Genomic DNA, 14762 nt, shown 5'->3' with positions numbered 1-14762 from the left:
GGCACATGCTGTCCCGGGGCCTCGAGGTGCCCTCCGGGCCTTGCCGGCCCGTCTGCTGGAGCCTCCCGGGCTGTGTAGCGCGCGTCAAGGGCACAGTATCCGAGGTGGCGTGATCCTCGTCTTCGTGTTGCTAAGACTTTGTTCGAGCAGTTACACCCACCTGTCCCTGCAAGTGGATAGAAGCCGTGCCCGTGCACGCACGTAATACCTGCCCCGTTCCTGAGTCAGGTGCCTTTGGCTGGGTACGTTGGTGTTAAAAAGGCCAATCCCGGGGCAGAACCACCCCAGCAAGGCCGCGGTGTGGCTTCAGTTGGTGCTGGGTGTTGGGGCACCGGTAGCTGGTGGTGGATGGCACTGGTTGTGACCGTGCACCTCGGTCTGAGTGGCCTGTCACTGCCTGTTTCAGGAGCTCCAGGATGCTGGCCAAGGCCACGCTTTTGATTTCTGATAGAAACCTGGCCTGGGCTTGGAGAGCCAGGACCTCCAAACAAGGCATTTATCAAGTCATCAAGTTCTACTTTGTTGATTATATCATCTAAATATTTCTATATTATTAAATTAGGAAAATATAAAATTTACCTCTGTATTTTAGGTGGTGACTGTTCATCTACAGCATAATTTTACATCCTAGTTGTCCTTTGGACAAAGTCTAGTTATTACACTACCTTACTTAGAACTACTGTACATTCAGTGTGTAGCAAAAAGGATGCCTCCAAAGTGAAGTTCATCAGTGTTTTGTTTCCCCGTTTATGTCGATAATAACATTATACGTCTCTCATAATCCATGTTGTAGTCATATGTTAGTTGTGGTAGGACTGCTGAGGATGTACTTTGGGTACATACCGAGATTCATCTGAGCCGTTGCTTTGCTTACTGACACCTCTCTAAATCAGCTACCTTGTTATCCAGTATGTTTTGTTTACCTCCCTCCTATCACCAGTCTGTAGCGGTTACGGCTCTGCTGAAAACCTCAGAACTTGAACTAAAAGCGGGGGTGTCTCAGTGAGGTTTTAGAGAAACTGGAACAATAGCGGCAAGAGGTGTGAGCTGCCCTGTTCATACCAGTAAGTTGTTAGCTCAGATACCCCGGTGTAGTAGTTCTTAATGTCATTGGTGTTAACTGCTTCTTGGCTCACATAGGAGAAAAAAGAAGAATCACAGTTTAGTAAATTGTTACCCTGACTGATGCTTCATTTTATGTTCGCAAAAGACACCAGTGTTCTTAGGGCTTTTCCTGGCAGTAGGGAGTGAATATAAAGGAGACTTTTGAAGCCTAGAATGTAGAACCTGTGAATTATGTCATGATTTATATGGGAGAAGTTTTTTGATAGTTGCAGTTTGGGGAAGAACTTTGGCTATGTCATTAGGTGATTGCATCCAGTAAGTAAATTGGTAGATGAATCTGATGACAAAGTATGTTACAGTATTTTATCTTTCTTCAGAATGAATGTGCTGCAGCCCAGCATTGAAGTTGATTTCTGTATGCACCATATCCAAAACTGTAAGGTGCTGTTTTCAGTATAAAAGATCTAATGGGATGCGCCAATAAGTTTTAAAATAATGATTTGAAAGAATTATTTAGAGTTTAAAGTCCAGAATAGCATCTGCAGTGCATGTGTTAATGTAAACAAAAGGCTTTCAGCCTTCTCTTCATGTCAGAACACCTCATGCTCTGCAACTTTTGAAAACACTGGTGTGTTTTAATCATATCCATGTTAGTTTCTAAGATCTTCATTCATTTGTATTGTATGTACTGATTGTTCATTAAATACATAGGTACAGGAATCAGAGCTAGGCATTGTTTTTTCTTGTCTCTAATACTTGCCTTCAGTTAGTTATTCCAGTCCTGTTACTCAAAAGCCTTGCTCTTTATTTGTTTGTGGTGTTTGCTATTTGGAATGAAAGATGTAAATTTTATCTGGAGAGGAATGGCTAAAGAGCTAAATATTCAAGCTGTCAAGTAGTTTTTTTTTTTAAATGAAACTTGTATTTGTGATTTACATTGTTTTTCTTTATGCCTTATCACACAATTCTGAAAATTAGTAAAGAGGAGTATGTAGTGCAGTAGCCACCAATTAGTGTTATTGGGCATGATGGGAAACCTTGGGTGGTTAGCATCTCCTCGTGTAATTATTGGAAGGTTTCACTGGTTGTTAGATTTCTTCTACATCGATTTGCTGGGTACTTTCTTCTTTCTATGTAGGTTTTACCTGTTACTCCTGTCTTATTTCTAACGCAAATTGTTGCACAGTTCTGGAGATCACTGCTTAGCTCAATTTTGTGTGGTCTAAATACTTCATATACTTTTGTGTGGTTTAAATACTTCAGATAGTTTGTGATTTTTGCAGGACCTTTCTCTAGCAAATGTGATGCTCATCTACAAGAAGAACCAGAAGGAGAATCGAGGGAACTACAGGCCTGTCAGTCTGAACTCAGTGTGGGGAAGGTTATGGAGCAGATCAACTTGAGTGCCATTGCATGGCACAGGCAGGAAAAGAAGGCAAGCAGACACAATCAGCATGGGTTTATGAAAGGCAGATCCTTCTTGACTGACCTTTTCTCCTTCTATGACAAGGTGACCTACTTAGTGGATGAGGTATAGGCTCTGAATATTGTCTACCTAGACCACCCCTGGAGGTATTACAAGACATGTAGACATGATGCTTAGGGACATGGTTTAGTGGTGGACTTGGCAGTGTTAGGTTAATGGTTGGACTTGGTGATCTTTAATGTCTTTTCTAACCAGAATGATTGTATGATTCTATTTCTTAATCCAGGTGGAGTAATTTTTATGCCAGCAGTAAATTTTTGGACAGCATTCATTGTTAATTAGAAAGGGCATAGAAGAAATTAAGATTGTACACTTGGGACCAGTTTCAGACAAGAGTTACTCAATAGTTTTGGCTTCAGTAAAAAGTGAGAAACTGTGTGTGTAGGAATCCAATAGTATATGTGCTGTTACTGTATTTTTACTGTCCCAGAAAAACAAACAAACGAAAACCAACAACAAAATATGTATTTGTTTGCTGAAATACTGTGGCATAGTGCCTTGGTTTATGTGAAAAAGGTTGTGCTGAGGATTTTACATCAGTTACCAAATGAAGCATTCAGAAACTTTACAAATATCAGAATTAAGGCTGGCTGTGCTATTTCAGTGCTTGGCCAGTTCATGGCCCAAGTTATTACTGACTTTGTGTTGTGTGCATTTTGCTGGAATCCTCACCTACAGTTGTCAGAAGGGATTTGAGATGGGGTGTTCCCCTTATGGGTAGCTCTCACCCTATGTTTTCCCAACTGCCAGGTGTCTCATACTTGAACAGTAGGTCAGGCTAGGTGTTACTGAGCTTCCTTCAGGCCCTGTAACTGGCTTTGCTGTGTAATAAAGAAAAAATAGCCTTGTGTTAAAAATCTTCACAAGCAACTTCAGACTTAGCTTTACTTATTACTCCCTACATGTATGAGCATTTGCAAGCTGCATGTAATTAGCAAGTAAGTAGGCTTTGTTGCATCTGTTTTTCTTTTCTTTCTAAAAATTACAGACTTGCTGTAATATAGCCTTTGCTCATTTTTAGCAAACAGGCTTGTCAGTATTCTCATAATCCAGTACTGCTGTATTGCAAGAACATGAGCTCCAAAGCAAAATGTAAGATAATAAATTCAGCCAGTGAAAAAGGTGAAAATTGACTTTGAGGTGATGATAGAACGGTGAGAAGTTAAAGCTTTGGAAATTTTCCCTGGTGTTGTCAACCCTGTACTCCATCTTAATTTAAAATGATGTTACTATTAGATAGAAAGATCTCAACATCTGTAACTTTTAAAATACAAATAGATCTATGTGTATACATTTAAAGAAAACAAAAACGCTGCATAGAGAAGCTGCACTGATCAGCATCTCTTGCTTTTAAATAAGGGTTTCAGACCACACACGTTTTTCACAAGCATTTCACTTGGATTATAACACTTCTATTGCTTCATGTTGTCCCTCTGTTCTCTAAAACATTAGTAGAGAGCAAAGTGCTTAAGACTTGAGTTGAAGTGGAAGCACCTGTGTGCAAATGAAATTACAAACTCAGTAGTATTTCACATATGCATGAAGATCTTTGGTCCTGGTCCATCAGTCAGTCCACACTGGGTGTTTATGGTAGATAAAATCTACTGCCTTTAACAGGATCCTGAATGTTTTGTTGGGACTGAGATTGCAAAGCAGGATGCTGAATCTGTTTGGCACTTTGATCCCATGAACCTCTTAGCAGTAAGAGTACAGGAGCCCACTCACAGGCTATAGGATGGGGTACTTGAAGCATTACATCGATACATAAAATCACAATTGTAAGAAATGTATAATTATAGGAAAAAAAAACTTAGAATTTTTTTTTTGAACTTTTCTTCCACCCATGACTTCAGTGGATCTGTCTCGAAAGTAGTTTGTCTGATGTGCGACTTAGTGTTTTAGACTAGAGGTTTTTAGTAGCTGATAATACATTCAGTTATACAAACTGTTTTGATAACTGTTTTTGTGGTATGCATATGCACAATTAAATGCACGTATGTTAACGTAAGATTGGTAACTTTTATACAAAATGGATGAACTAGGCAGAATAAAGGAGATTAATATTTTGAGTTGAATGAGGGCTTTCCCTGGAGGAGTAGTAAAGTAGTAAGCTGTAATTATTTTTGCCCATTTAAAACATTGTTATGATACATTAAAATAAATCTGATAACTTTTTAAAAATAATGTAACCTCTAGAGCCAATAGTCTAATTGATGAAAGGAGTGTTTGCTAATAAGCATGCGGTTAACACTGTGCTGCTACTTCTGTTATTTAAAAAAAGTGAACTTTTTCAGTGTAGTTTAGCACAGAAATAAATTTTCCCCAACTGATATGAAGATAACTGAATCCTCCAAATTACTGCACTTACATAACTTAGTTATAAACTTGTTATTCATTTTCCAGGCCATCTTAATGTTTAAATGATGTTTACACTATAGATCTGCATGTGGAGAAAATGAGAGAATGGCTGGTAAACTGAAGGTTTGTGTGCTCACCACAGATGCAGGCAAGACCTTCCCTTCCTGGAAAAGAACTGTTACACTGGTTTAGAGTGGAGTTTTTCTTTAGATGTGGTGTAAGTTAAAGAATGGGAATTCTAAATGTGTGTTCTGTTTTTTTTTTCCCTTTCGTTGTAATCACTTTATTACTTCAGCTGTTGAAGTTTTCATTAATAATTTTTAAAGCTCTATTTCTCAGCTCAAAAAGAAAGGCATCTTAGGTATCTATCCACTGACAACTGCTTGGCTCTGATGACCACTGGTAGGAGAAAAATAGTAAGGTGTATTAAAAAAAAAAAGAGGTTCCTTATATGGCTCCACATTTCTGAACCAGGCTCCCGAAATAACAAAAGTGATTGTTTAAAATGTTTAAAAAGTGTTACATTTTTTAACTTGGATTCTTGGAGCTTCACTGAACTTTCCGTAACATTTTTGCTACTAAGTAACAGAGCTGATGTCTCAGTGTTGATATATCTGGGACTTAAAGAAAAACATGAGATAAGACACTTGCTAATGAAATACTAAAAACTTTCTCCACTGTTCATATATACTGTGATTCTTACTGAAAGAGCTGTATTATTTAAAGTACTACGTGGAGCTATTTTGAAAAATGCACATAGATAAACTGAGCCAAGAAAATCCACATTACATGTTGTACAATGAGAAATGCATATTTCCAAAACTGTTACTGGAATTGCTTGACTCACTTGTTTTTGGATGCAGAAGGTATTAGGCTTCTGTAAATATCTGGGTAGACAAGTTTTCAAATTTTTCTCAGCTTTCCTGAGTAATATGTTTCCCTGCTATCGATGTTAAGAGAGAGATGAAAGCAGAGCTGTGTAAGTCAGTTACCAGGTGAGTAAGTCAGTTACCAACTGTGTTAAATGAAGAGGAGGTGTGGTAGAACTTTCCTCAGGGCACCTTCTGGGAAAGCTTTTGTCTTGGTATCACCTTTTTATAATAGTCTGCTCGTTTATATGACAAGCCACTACAGTCCCGTTTGTTATTAGAGCTATAAAGCAGCTTTGTGTTTCATTCTCCTGTTGCCCTCTTAAAGGTCTGCTGCCCACAGCACAGGTCTGTGCTGCTGTCCTCTTTTCTGGAGGCCTTCTGGATCCTGTGGTCAGAGGCTAGGCCTGCTTCTTGTAACCTTTACTTGATTAGCTGGCATTCATCCATCCATCTATCCCTTGGAATGTTTGATGGTACTAGGAAATTCCAACAGAATGTAAGGTTAAGGTAGAGGTAGAATCTCAGAGTATTAAGTTGCTGTAACAAACATGTCCAAGTTTTGGCTGATGGAGAGAAGGAAAAGGTGCTGTTAACATTTGTATGGCCCTCCGGAACGAGCCATGCATACAGGTAACATATTCTTGTTGGTTCACTATGTGGGCAAAGGAGGTGATTATATAAAACAGCCTACCCAGAGCACTGGGCACAGTGTGTGGAGGATTTGGAGGGGAACCAAAGGTATCAGCTTTCAAATGCAGAATGCAGACTAGGAATATGTGTTTCTTGCTTGTCTGGGGATAATTTTATTGATGTTTTGAAGATAAAACAGTAGTATGCCTGTTGTAATGCAGATTCTTCTGTAGGTACTAGTCTGCAGCAAATATGGTATTAGAATAAGAATTATTTTTCTTACTGCAGAATAGTGAACTTACAAAAGGGGAAAAAAAACCCTTATTATTCTAGAAATTGTAATATAGTTGGAAAAAGGCAAAAGGAATTGATGGTTTCACATCATGGCTGTCTCATGTTTTTTGATGAAGTCTTGCTTCTGAGGTGTTGTTTCTTTGAAAGTTCTTGCCATGTGTGTTATTGTAGAGCTGATTAGGTTGGATGGATGATGTTCTCTTTGCAAGTGCTTATACATTAGTATTAGAAATGCAGTTATTCTGCACATAAACATGTTTATCTAGCTGGTGTTGTTAATATCTGTCCCTTATTTTTCTTCAGTATTTTGCATAAATGCTAGAGATACCAACTTTGGTAAAGTGTTTAAAGGTCTTTGAAGGAAAGTAATTGTAATTGTAATGCAATGGATAGTTCAGAATCATAGAAGAATGTTTATCCCTGTTTTTCTGTTTGCTTTATTCCATTGAATATTACCTTGAATTACTGTTGTAGCTCTCTTCTGATTCTTTACTGGACACTGCCCTGTGTCCTGATGTGCCTTCTCCTTCCTGCATTGCAGTTTGACAACATGGGACTAAAATGAGGGAGTTTGTCTGGAGCACAGCTCTGTCATGGTTCTGGTTGAGCTGATGTAAGCACCAGTACAGCTACTTCTTGCTCTCAGTCTTACTCCCCTTTCCTTCTGAATTATCAAACAGAAAATTGGGTGGATAAAACGCCAAAATCTTGTCCTGGTTCATTTTTTTAGCCTTTTTAGCCTTTTAGTGTTCCTATCTGTGTCTCCTGTCAGTAGAGAGTGGCTGATCCTTGCGTGGGAACCCTGTGCTTTGTTGTGGAAATGGGGATGTAAAAGTTAAATGAAGTAATTATTACAGCTCTGATAAATAGGTCTAGTTACTCCAAAGTGTAAACCAGCTGAGACGCACTCTTTTTCTGTATTTGAGTTAGTTTTCTGTCTTGAACAGTTGCTTACTGTGTGGTTAAGTGCATAATGGTGCTCTTGTAGTAGTAGTGGATGAAAGCAATGGAGGACTATTAAAACTTCCATTCTGGTGGCAGATAGCAACGCACTTACTTATCTGTATCCACATTCATAGATCAGCTTAGTTTCTCCCTACTCTAAGCATCAGTATGACCAATTTAAATAAAACAACAAAAAAAAAAAGGGGCGAGGGAGATGCTTAGGCTATAATTTGAGCAAATGATTCTCATCAAGGAAGTTTAGTCTTCAGTCTTGTCCTGGTCTCGTGCAGTTCCCTCTCATGAGCCATTCATGCAGTTGTATAATGAACTGGATGGGAGAATTTAGCTGAAAAATTACCTGAGAGTAATTTTATTTACCTTTAAGAAAGGTAAACAAATTAATGACAGAACAGTTAATTACAGAATTAACTTCCCGTTTCTGTTCGCCACAGGGCTGCAGAGCACATCTGTGTGGGCAGAGGGAAAAGAGCCTCTTAGGGAGTGGGAGAGGCGGAACTGGCGGAGTCCCAGCTTGCTTTGACTGAGGCACGTAACTTGGTGGTGCCGTTTCCTACTATGTCGTTCAGCTGAACTGATTCGTCCTTTTTTTAAAAAAAAATGCTTAAAAGTTTTCTGACAGGTTTATGTTGTCTGTAATATAAATAAATTCTCAGCACAATAATTGTGCTGGTATTCTGCAGAAAGCGGAAAGGAAGAATCTTTAGTTATGATTATTTATCTCAGTTGTGAAAATCAGAGCATAGAAGCAAATCTTAAGTTCTGAGATATTTGTGTTCAGCATTTCTGTTGTATTTACAAAAGACATTTTGTTTTCTTTTGCTGTAGAAATTCCAAGTAAGAAATTTTTGTGTAGAAAGTCAAGTCTTTAGTTCAGACTATGTATATTGTTCATTGCAGTCCTCTGTTTTATTACCTGATTCTTCTTGTAATACCGCAGATGCAAGACTGTGTAACCTCATAGCATTAATAAACTTTAAAACGTGGTGAGTTAGAAATTACTAGATAAATGTTAGTTTCTGTTGCCTTTTGATCTAGAAGTAATTGCAGATGCTCTGAAAACTAGTGTTTGAAAGCAGTAAATTCCGCTTCTTAATTTCAATACATCACACTTAATTTCATGTAATATAATTTTTATGAGCCATTTTAAAATGAAATTATTGTCACTCAAAATAGCAGTGCATCTGACAATAGCATTTTCATAATGTGAGCGTCACACACTATTCTGAAGTGTAATATCCGTGTCACCAGGTGAATAAATAATGTATTTGAGGAGGAAAACCAGGTGTTGGGTATAACTGTGTTGGACTATACAGTGTTCTTAAAAAATGACCTTTGAAGTTTTTTTAACTCAGAAGCTAAGAAGTAAAAAGCTGTACTTGATAAATTCTCATCCCTTTGTTTTGAAGAAAGTGGGTTTGGATATGCAGTATTTTTTTTCTAAATGGTCTGTGTTGTTTAGTTATTTAGAATCACTAACTGTATTCGAAGTACTGAATTCTGTTTTCAGACAACTGAAAACAGACTGCAACTATAACTTTCAGCACAGAATTCAGATAGCAGCATTTGTTCTTGTTAAGTTGAATTTCTCAATGAAGAAGCCCCTAGATCCTCTATTGAAGAAGCTGCTTGGTTTTTGTTTTTTTTTTTTTCCTAAGACTGGAAGTCTTCCAAGTAGCAATACAGATTTTGGGTTGTACTCTAATATGTGGTATATTTCTCAGATTTATGGCAATGAGTATAAAAGCTGGTTTGTACTGATAATGTACATAGAAAAATACTAGTATCCTGAAATAAGAGTAATAACAACTTTTTTTTTCATACTTTTTGTTTTTTTCACTCCTGCAGATGCTTCTAAGCTCAGACATGTAGAAAAAGATGTTTTGATTCCACAAATAATGAGGGATCGAGCCAAGGAGCGGTGTTCAGACAAAGTGCAAGGTAAGAATCAAATATTCCTTGGGAGACCAGATGTATTCACTTTTGTGCCCTAGATATAATCCAAGGCTTTGAACTGAAGTAGTCAGAGAATTAGTATGTATGATTTCCATCTTATGTGTTCACTGTGAAACCAGTAGTAAAACATATAAATCTGCTGTGTTGGCCTTGGGTTGCTTTGTGGTGTGGACTGTTTTCCAAAATCATTTGTTCTTGAGAGCTATGGAATTTAGTATTATTAATATCAACTTTCCACATGAGAGTCTAGACCATGTGATAACAGAGCAACCCAAGAGTTACTGTATTCCTGTACATTATATAAATGGAATTGTCTTGTGAACCTTCAGTTAGGCCCTCCCTCATTATTATAAATTTATTTAAATATTCTCAACTAACTTAATATTTTCCCTGCCCCGATATTTCAATGATACGTGCACAAAACCACACACATTATTAGATAGACATTGGAAGAGGATCATGTGGTTGATGTTTGCGTGTTTCCATTTTCTTTTGAAGAATACGGGACAATAATTCTTTAACACTGGGTATCACCACTTCTTCTGGCACTCATCTGTTCATAGATTACTGGAAGAAATCTGTAACTATTTGAAGTACTAGAAAGATAGAGCTATTTACACACAGGTTGGCCATGAATTGTTGCTGGAAGATGGATGTAAAAATGGAAAAAAAAAAAAAAAGTAGGCCATAGAGTTATTCTATTCAATATCCTGCTTTCAGTAGAGGGCCTTTGCCTCTTGTCATCTAGGTTTGTGCTCTCTAAATTTTTTTGATCACACACCCCATCAGTAAAAAACTTCTGAGTGCACAGTATCAATAAATGTGTATTTATAAATTATAGACACATACCACTGTACTAGTATGCTATGTACATTATAAAACATGAAAATAGAAATTAAAAAGGATGAGGTAAATATTAAATAGTAATTTAAAATAATTTTAGTGTAACATCAGTTGTGCAAAAAACTTTTTGCTCTGAAAATATTCCTGTTAATAGCAGTATTTTTTATTGAGAGCTATATGATTGAATATGTGTCATTTTTAAAGTATTTGTTTAACAATTTGTGATACAGAAACTGAAATGTCTGGTTGTGTGTTCAGTTAATTTTAATACTTGGTATTAACGAGTGTCATAGCTGAAAAAGATACCTCACAAGGACTCACAAGGTCCCAGTAGAAGGACGCATTGTTGCCTGCACTTACTAAATCATGGTACTCATTTTTCACTTGCATCCTTGGGTTTTGTGAAGATTTTACTTGGAATTTGAGTTAGTAAATGACCATATTCCCTCAAATTCAACCAGTTGTGCTTCTAAACTAATCAGAAAGTGGTGCATATTTATATTTTTTTTAGCAAAAATATTCAAAACAAGCTCAAACTCTCATTTTTGAAGATTTTTTAACAGGTTAGAAAATTCTGTTTCTGTTTCCTTGGGAAGTGTAGAGATAAGAGGTTTTTTGTGGGTGACACACATATTGTGTTCAGCAACAAAAACAGACCAAAAAACATATAAAGAGGAGAACATATCCAGACATCTGCTTTCAAAATGCTCTCTTCAAGGGTTTCTTTTGAAAAGCAGTTACTTTCTCACTCATTGTTATAGTGTCACCTTCACCTTGTGTGAAGGGATACACTCAGTGAATTTATTTTTTGGAAGTATCTGCAGAGTGGCGAACTACTCAGGCCACCTGTCATCATCAGGTCAGAAGGTCAGAAAATTTGTATTGCTCTTTGTAAAAGAGAAATGTGCAAAGTTTGACAGCTCTCTTAAGCACTTTGCCAGAAGACAGTCAGCAAACCTCTGTGTGGTATAAGAGAGGTTCATGGTCCCTCCGTATCTCATTACAAAGTCTGGTAAAGGTGCTCCTATTTGAAGGGCTTGTTTTTATAAAGTTCACCACATTGATGCCAGCCTATAGCACTTTGTTAATCCCTGGCTCCAACTACTTCGTTGCAATAGCTTACCTGTAAGTGATGCAGTAAAGGAATTTTCACATGTGGTGCTATCTCTGTAACCTAAACTGGGAATCCCTTTGTTATTCCAGTCACAGTAAACTGTTTAACCACATCAGTGGTTAAACTTTCACAGATTTTCCATAAAACATTTTTCTTTATCTTCTCCAGTACAACTCTCCTTCAGTGGCTCACAAAAAAAAATATTTCTGTGTGCATTTCATTATTGAAATGCAAATACCATCAGCTGAGAGAGGTTAAGAAACACCTGTACTTTCATCCAACTGTACAGCAAACCTTCCACACTGTGTAACTGGTTCTAATCCTTGTTTCTTCAAGGCTTCAGCAGTGTCTTCTGTGCATCTCCCAACAGTGTTCACTGACAAAGGACTGCATTTTAGTTTGTTGCCATATTGTTTCACACATACTATTTCAGCCATTTTCACCATGGCAGGAAGAACAGTTGTTTCCCCAGTGGTGTTGCTTTTTGTCTTTCACTGTTACCTAATAAAGTTCAAAGCAGTCTTCTAGACATTTATCAAGATGTTTAGAGTCAAGTTTAGTTAAAGTGGACCAGCAAATTTTCAAGCAGCTGCTTTTAGGATTTCCCCAAAAGATACGAAGGAGTAGTGTTGTAACAATTTTGATATGGGTAAGTGGGAAAAGAGTTGGGAATATCTGCTACAGGAAAGTGGCATCACATGACAGCTAACTTCCAGTGCTGCCAGAAGGACTTAATACACCATCATTTGAATGATAGTCAGATAGTTTTGACTTTGAACTTTATACCTTTTGGGGAAAACAAGAAGAGGAAAAGCAATTACAGTAATGTGTGTCATTGAAAGAATATGTCAGTTAAAAATATTTTGACAGCATGCTAGTTGTGTAATTTTATTTGGGGTAGACCCAAGTGGGTGTTTGTTTATGTATTTGTTCTTCTCCACTTAACTTCTCTCTGTAAGATGTCGACTTTGGCTTTAGAGTATTAGTATTCTGTGGCAACAAACGATATTGGAGATTCTTGATCTGTGTCTTGTGAACCATTACTTTGCGATTTCTCCTTTTTTTTACCTCCATTTATTTTTTGTTATATCTTTAGGAAACTGAGGTTTTTGGATGCATCTGTCTCCCCTTCATTTCTCTGTCACCTGTAAGCTAGTGCTGATAAAATTGTGTGGAAGTTAGAGGTGGAAACTGGAAATCTGTTATGCAATTTCAATGATCAAATAGACAAGCAAAACCCTATTTAAAAAGAAAAAAGTTCAGCTATTCTGTTGTACACTTTTTAATCTGAATGGGGGAGGGGAGAGACCAAACCATGGGAAATGAAGCTTAAGCAGTTTTCTGAACGGGATAATTTACCATCTTTTAAGTCCATTGTGAAATTATTCCTGGAATAAAATTGTCTTGTTAGTACTCAGGGATAGGTGTTAATCAGAGTAAATAGGCTGTGGTTTTTATGCTGTAAACAATTATAAGCTATGAACATAAGCTGTGTAATTAAGTAATCAAAACTACTGCATTCAGGTTTGGTGTGCTACAGAGTGCACACACGGACATGAGATTGTGCTATTTCCATTAAGTGGTGTAGCTACTCATTTAACTTGCTCTCAGTGTATGATTTTCTGCTTTATGTTAACTTTGATTGAAAACGCCTATTAATACACCTTTGTTTCATTTTGTCTTTAGGAAATTGTGATAAATGCATTGGTACTATAGGAAAACAAGCTATTCTACAAGTATGGGCCTTTACAATTTACTTGATCACACTAGGTTCATATGTGTCCCTACGGGGAGCCCCTATACATTCAATAGTGCTCTGCATGAGCACAGGGGTCCATCTGTATACAGTCCGTTACCTTAGCCTGCAGCTATACCACCTAGAGCTGTGTGCTTATCAGAGCTAATAATGCAAGCAGTGACAGCCTGTCCAGCACGTGTTCAAGAGCCATCCAGGGAAAAGAAACCCCAAAGGTTAAAAAAGTAAATAAAAAAGGAAGCTTTTGTTAACTCAAGAGGTGATCCTGCTACCCTAGCACAGTTAAATGGGTGACCCATTACTGTGCTTGGTTGTTAACGTACCAGAGTAACTTAGGGATTAAATAACCATGAAAATGTGTCCATCTGATATTTTTTTAAGAACCATTAAGTGTTGTATCTGGTAATATTTACTTAGTTAATTTAAATAAACTTAGAACTTTTTTTCAGATTGTTCCAATATAGTTTTTGTGTGTGCTACATATTTCTCAAGAATTTAGTACATCTCAGTTGCAGAATCATTTCTCTGTGTTTAAGATTTTCAAGCATTTTTTCAGTGAAAACAGATATATTAGTAATTTTGTTAGGAGGGTAAACATGCTTTCTGAAAACACATGACAGTTTTCTATTACCTTTATGTAAATAAGCTTTGTTGTGTTAATATCCTTGCATTGTATGTATATGAAGTTGTGGGTTACTATAAGTATCAAAAGTGTCACAAAAAACAAGCAAACAAAAAAACCCAACAGCATTGTCATACAGGAACTTTTCACTGTATTTGCATGAATTGTAGCATAAGTACATCTGAAATAGCATTAAATCCATGTAGTCCTGTATCAATTTGTCCTTGACATATAGAAGTATATACTTTCAAACTGAAGCAGCTACAAGGCACATTTATTTGCCATTGCCACTCCATTCAGCTTGATTTTGGGTTACTTTGCTTGGAAAATAAAAATAAAAATAAAACCAGAAACAGTTGATAGACAGCTTATGGATTTGTAGTATGAAGAAGTTAGTCTTAAATTGACATCCCCAAAAGGGATTACTGGGTCACTGAGTAAGTCATGTGATCATGATTTTGTATATTTGTTGTAAATGTTTTGTGTACTTCTTGTATTATAAAGCATTTCTGCCCACCTTCCAGAAACCTCACAATCTTTTGTTGCTGGGAGAACAACAATCTTGCTCCAGTGACAAAAGATTTAGGTCTAAACTTTTTTGTTCTAAATTTTGTTGTCTACTACTGATAGGCGGTCTGGGCTTGGGGCTTTCAAGTTTGTCAAGATTGACTTGCTTCTGTAATTGTGACACATTTATAAGACTCCTGGGTTGATGTGGGAAACGTGACCTACAGATTTTTTTATGGTGAATACAGGGACAAAGAGTTCAAATCAGCCTGGTTCTCCCTTTAGGAATGTAGTGA

At 37.2% G+C, this 14762-nt stretch overlaps 1 protein-coding gene across 1 annotated transcript in view; it reads left to right on the top strand.

The window, feature by feature from the left end:
* Positions 1-6401: 6401 nt before the first annotated feature.
* The window catches only part of CMC1 (C-x(9)-C motif containing 1), a 33321-nt gene continuing 24960 nt past the window's right edge, over positions 6402-14762 (top strand). Inside the window, exons 1-2 of the mRNA XM_010007621.1 lie at positions 6402-6411; positions 9517-9609. Of these exons, the coding sequence (XP_010005923.1) occupies positions 6402-6411; positions 9517-9609 (103 nt within the window). The remainder of the gene's footprint in view (positions 6412-9516; positions 9610-14762) is intronic.

Source organism: Chaetura pelagica, unplaced genomic scaffold (genome assembly GCF_000747805.2).
Source record: "Chaetura pelagica isolate M959 unplaced genomic scaffold, ChaPel_1.0 scaffold10, whole genome shotgun sequence".
In the NCBI taxonomy this organism is placed as follows: domain Eukaryota; kingdom Metazoa; phylum Chordata; class Aves; order Apodiformes; family Apodidae; genus Chaetura; species Chaetura pelagica.
This window is presented reverse-complemented; position numbering and strand designations above follow the sequence as displayed.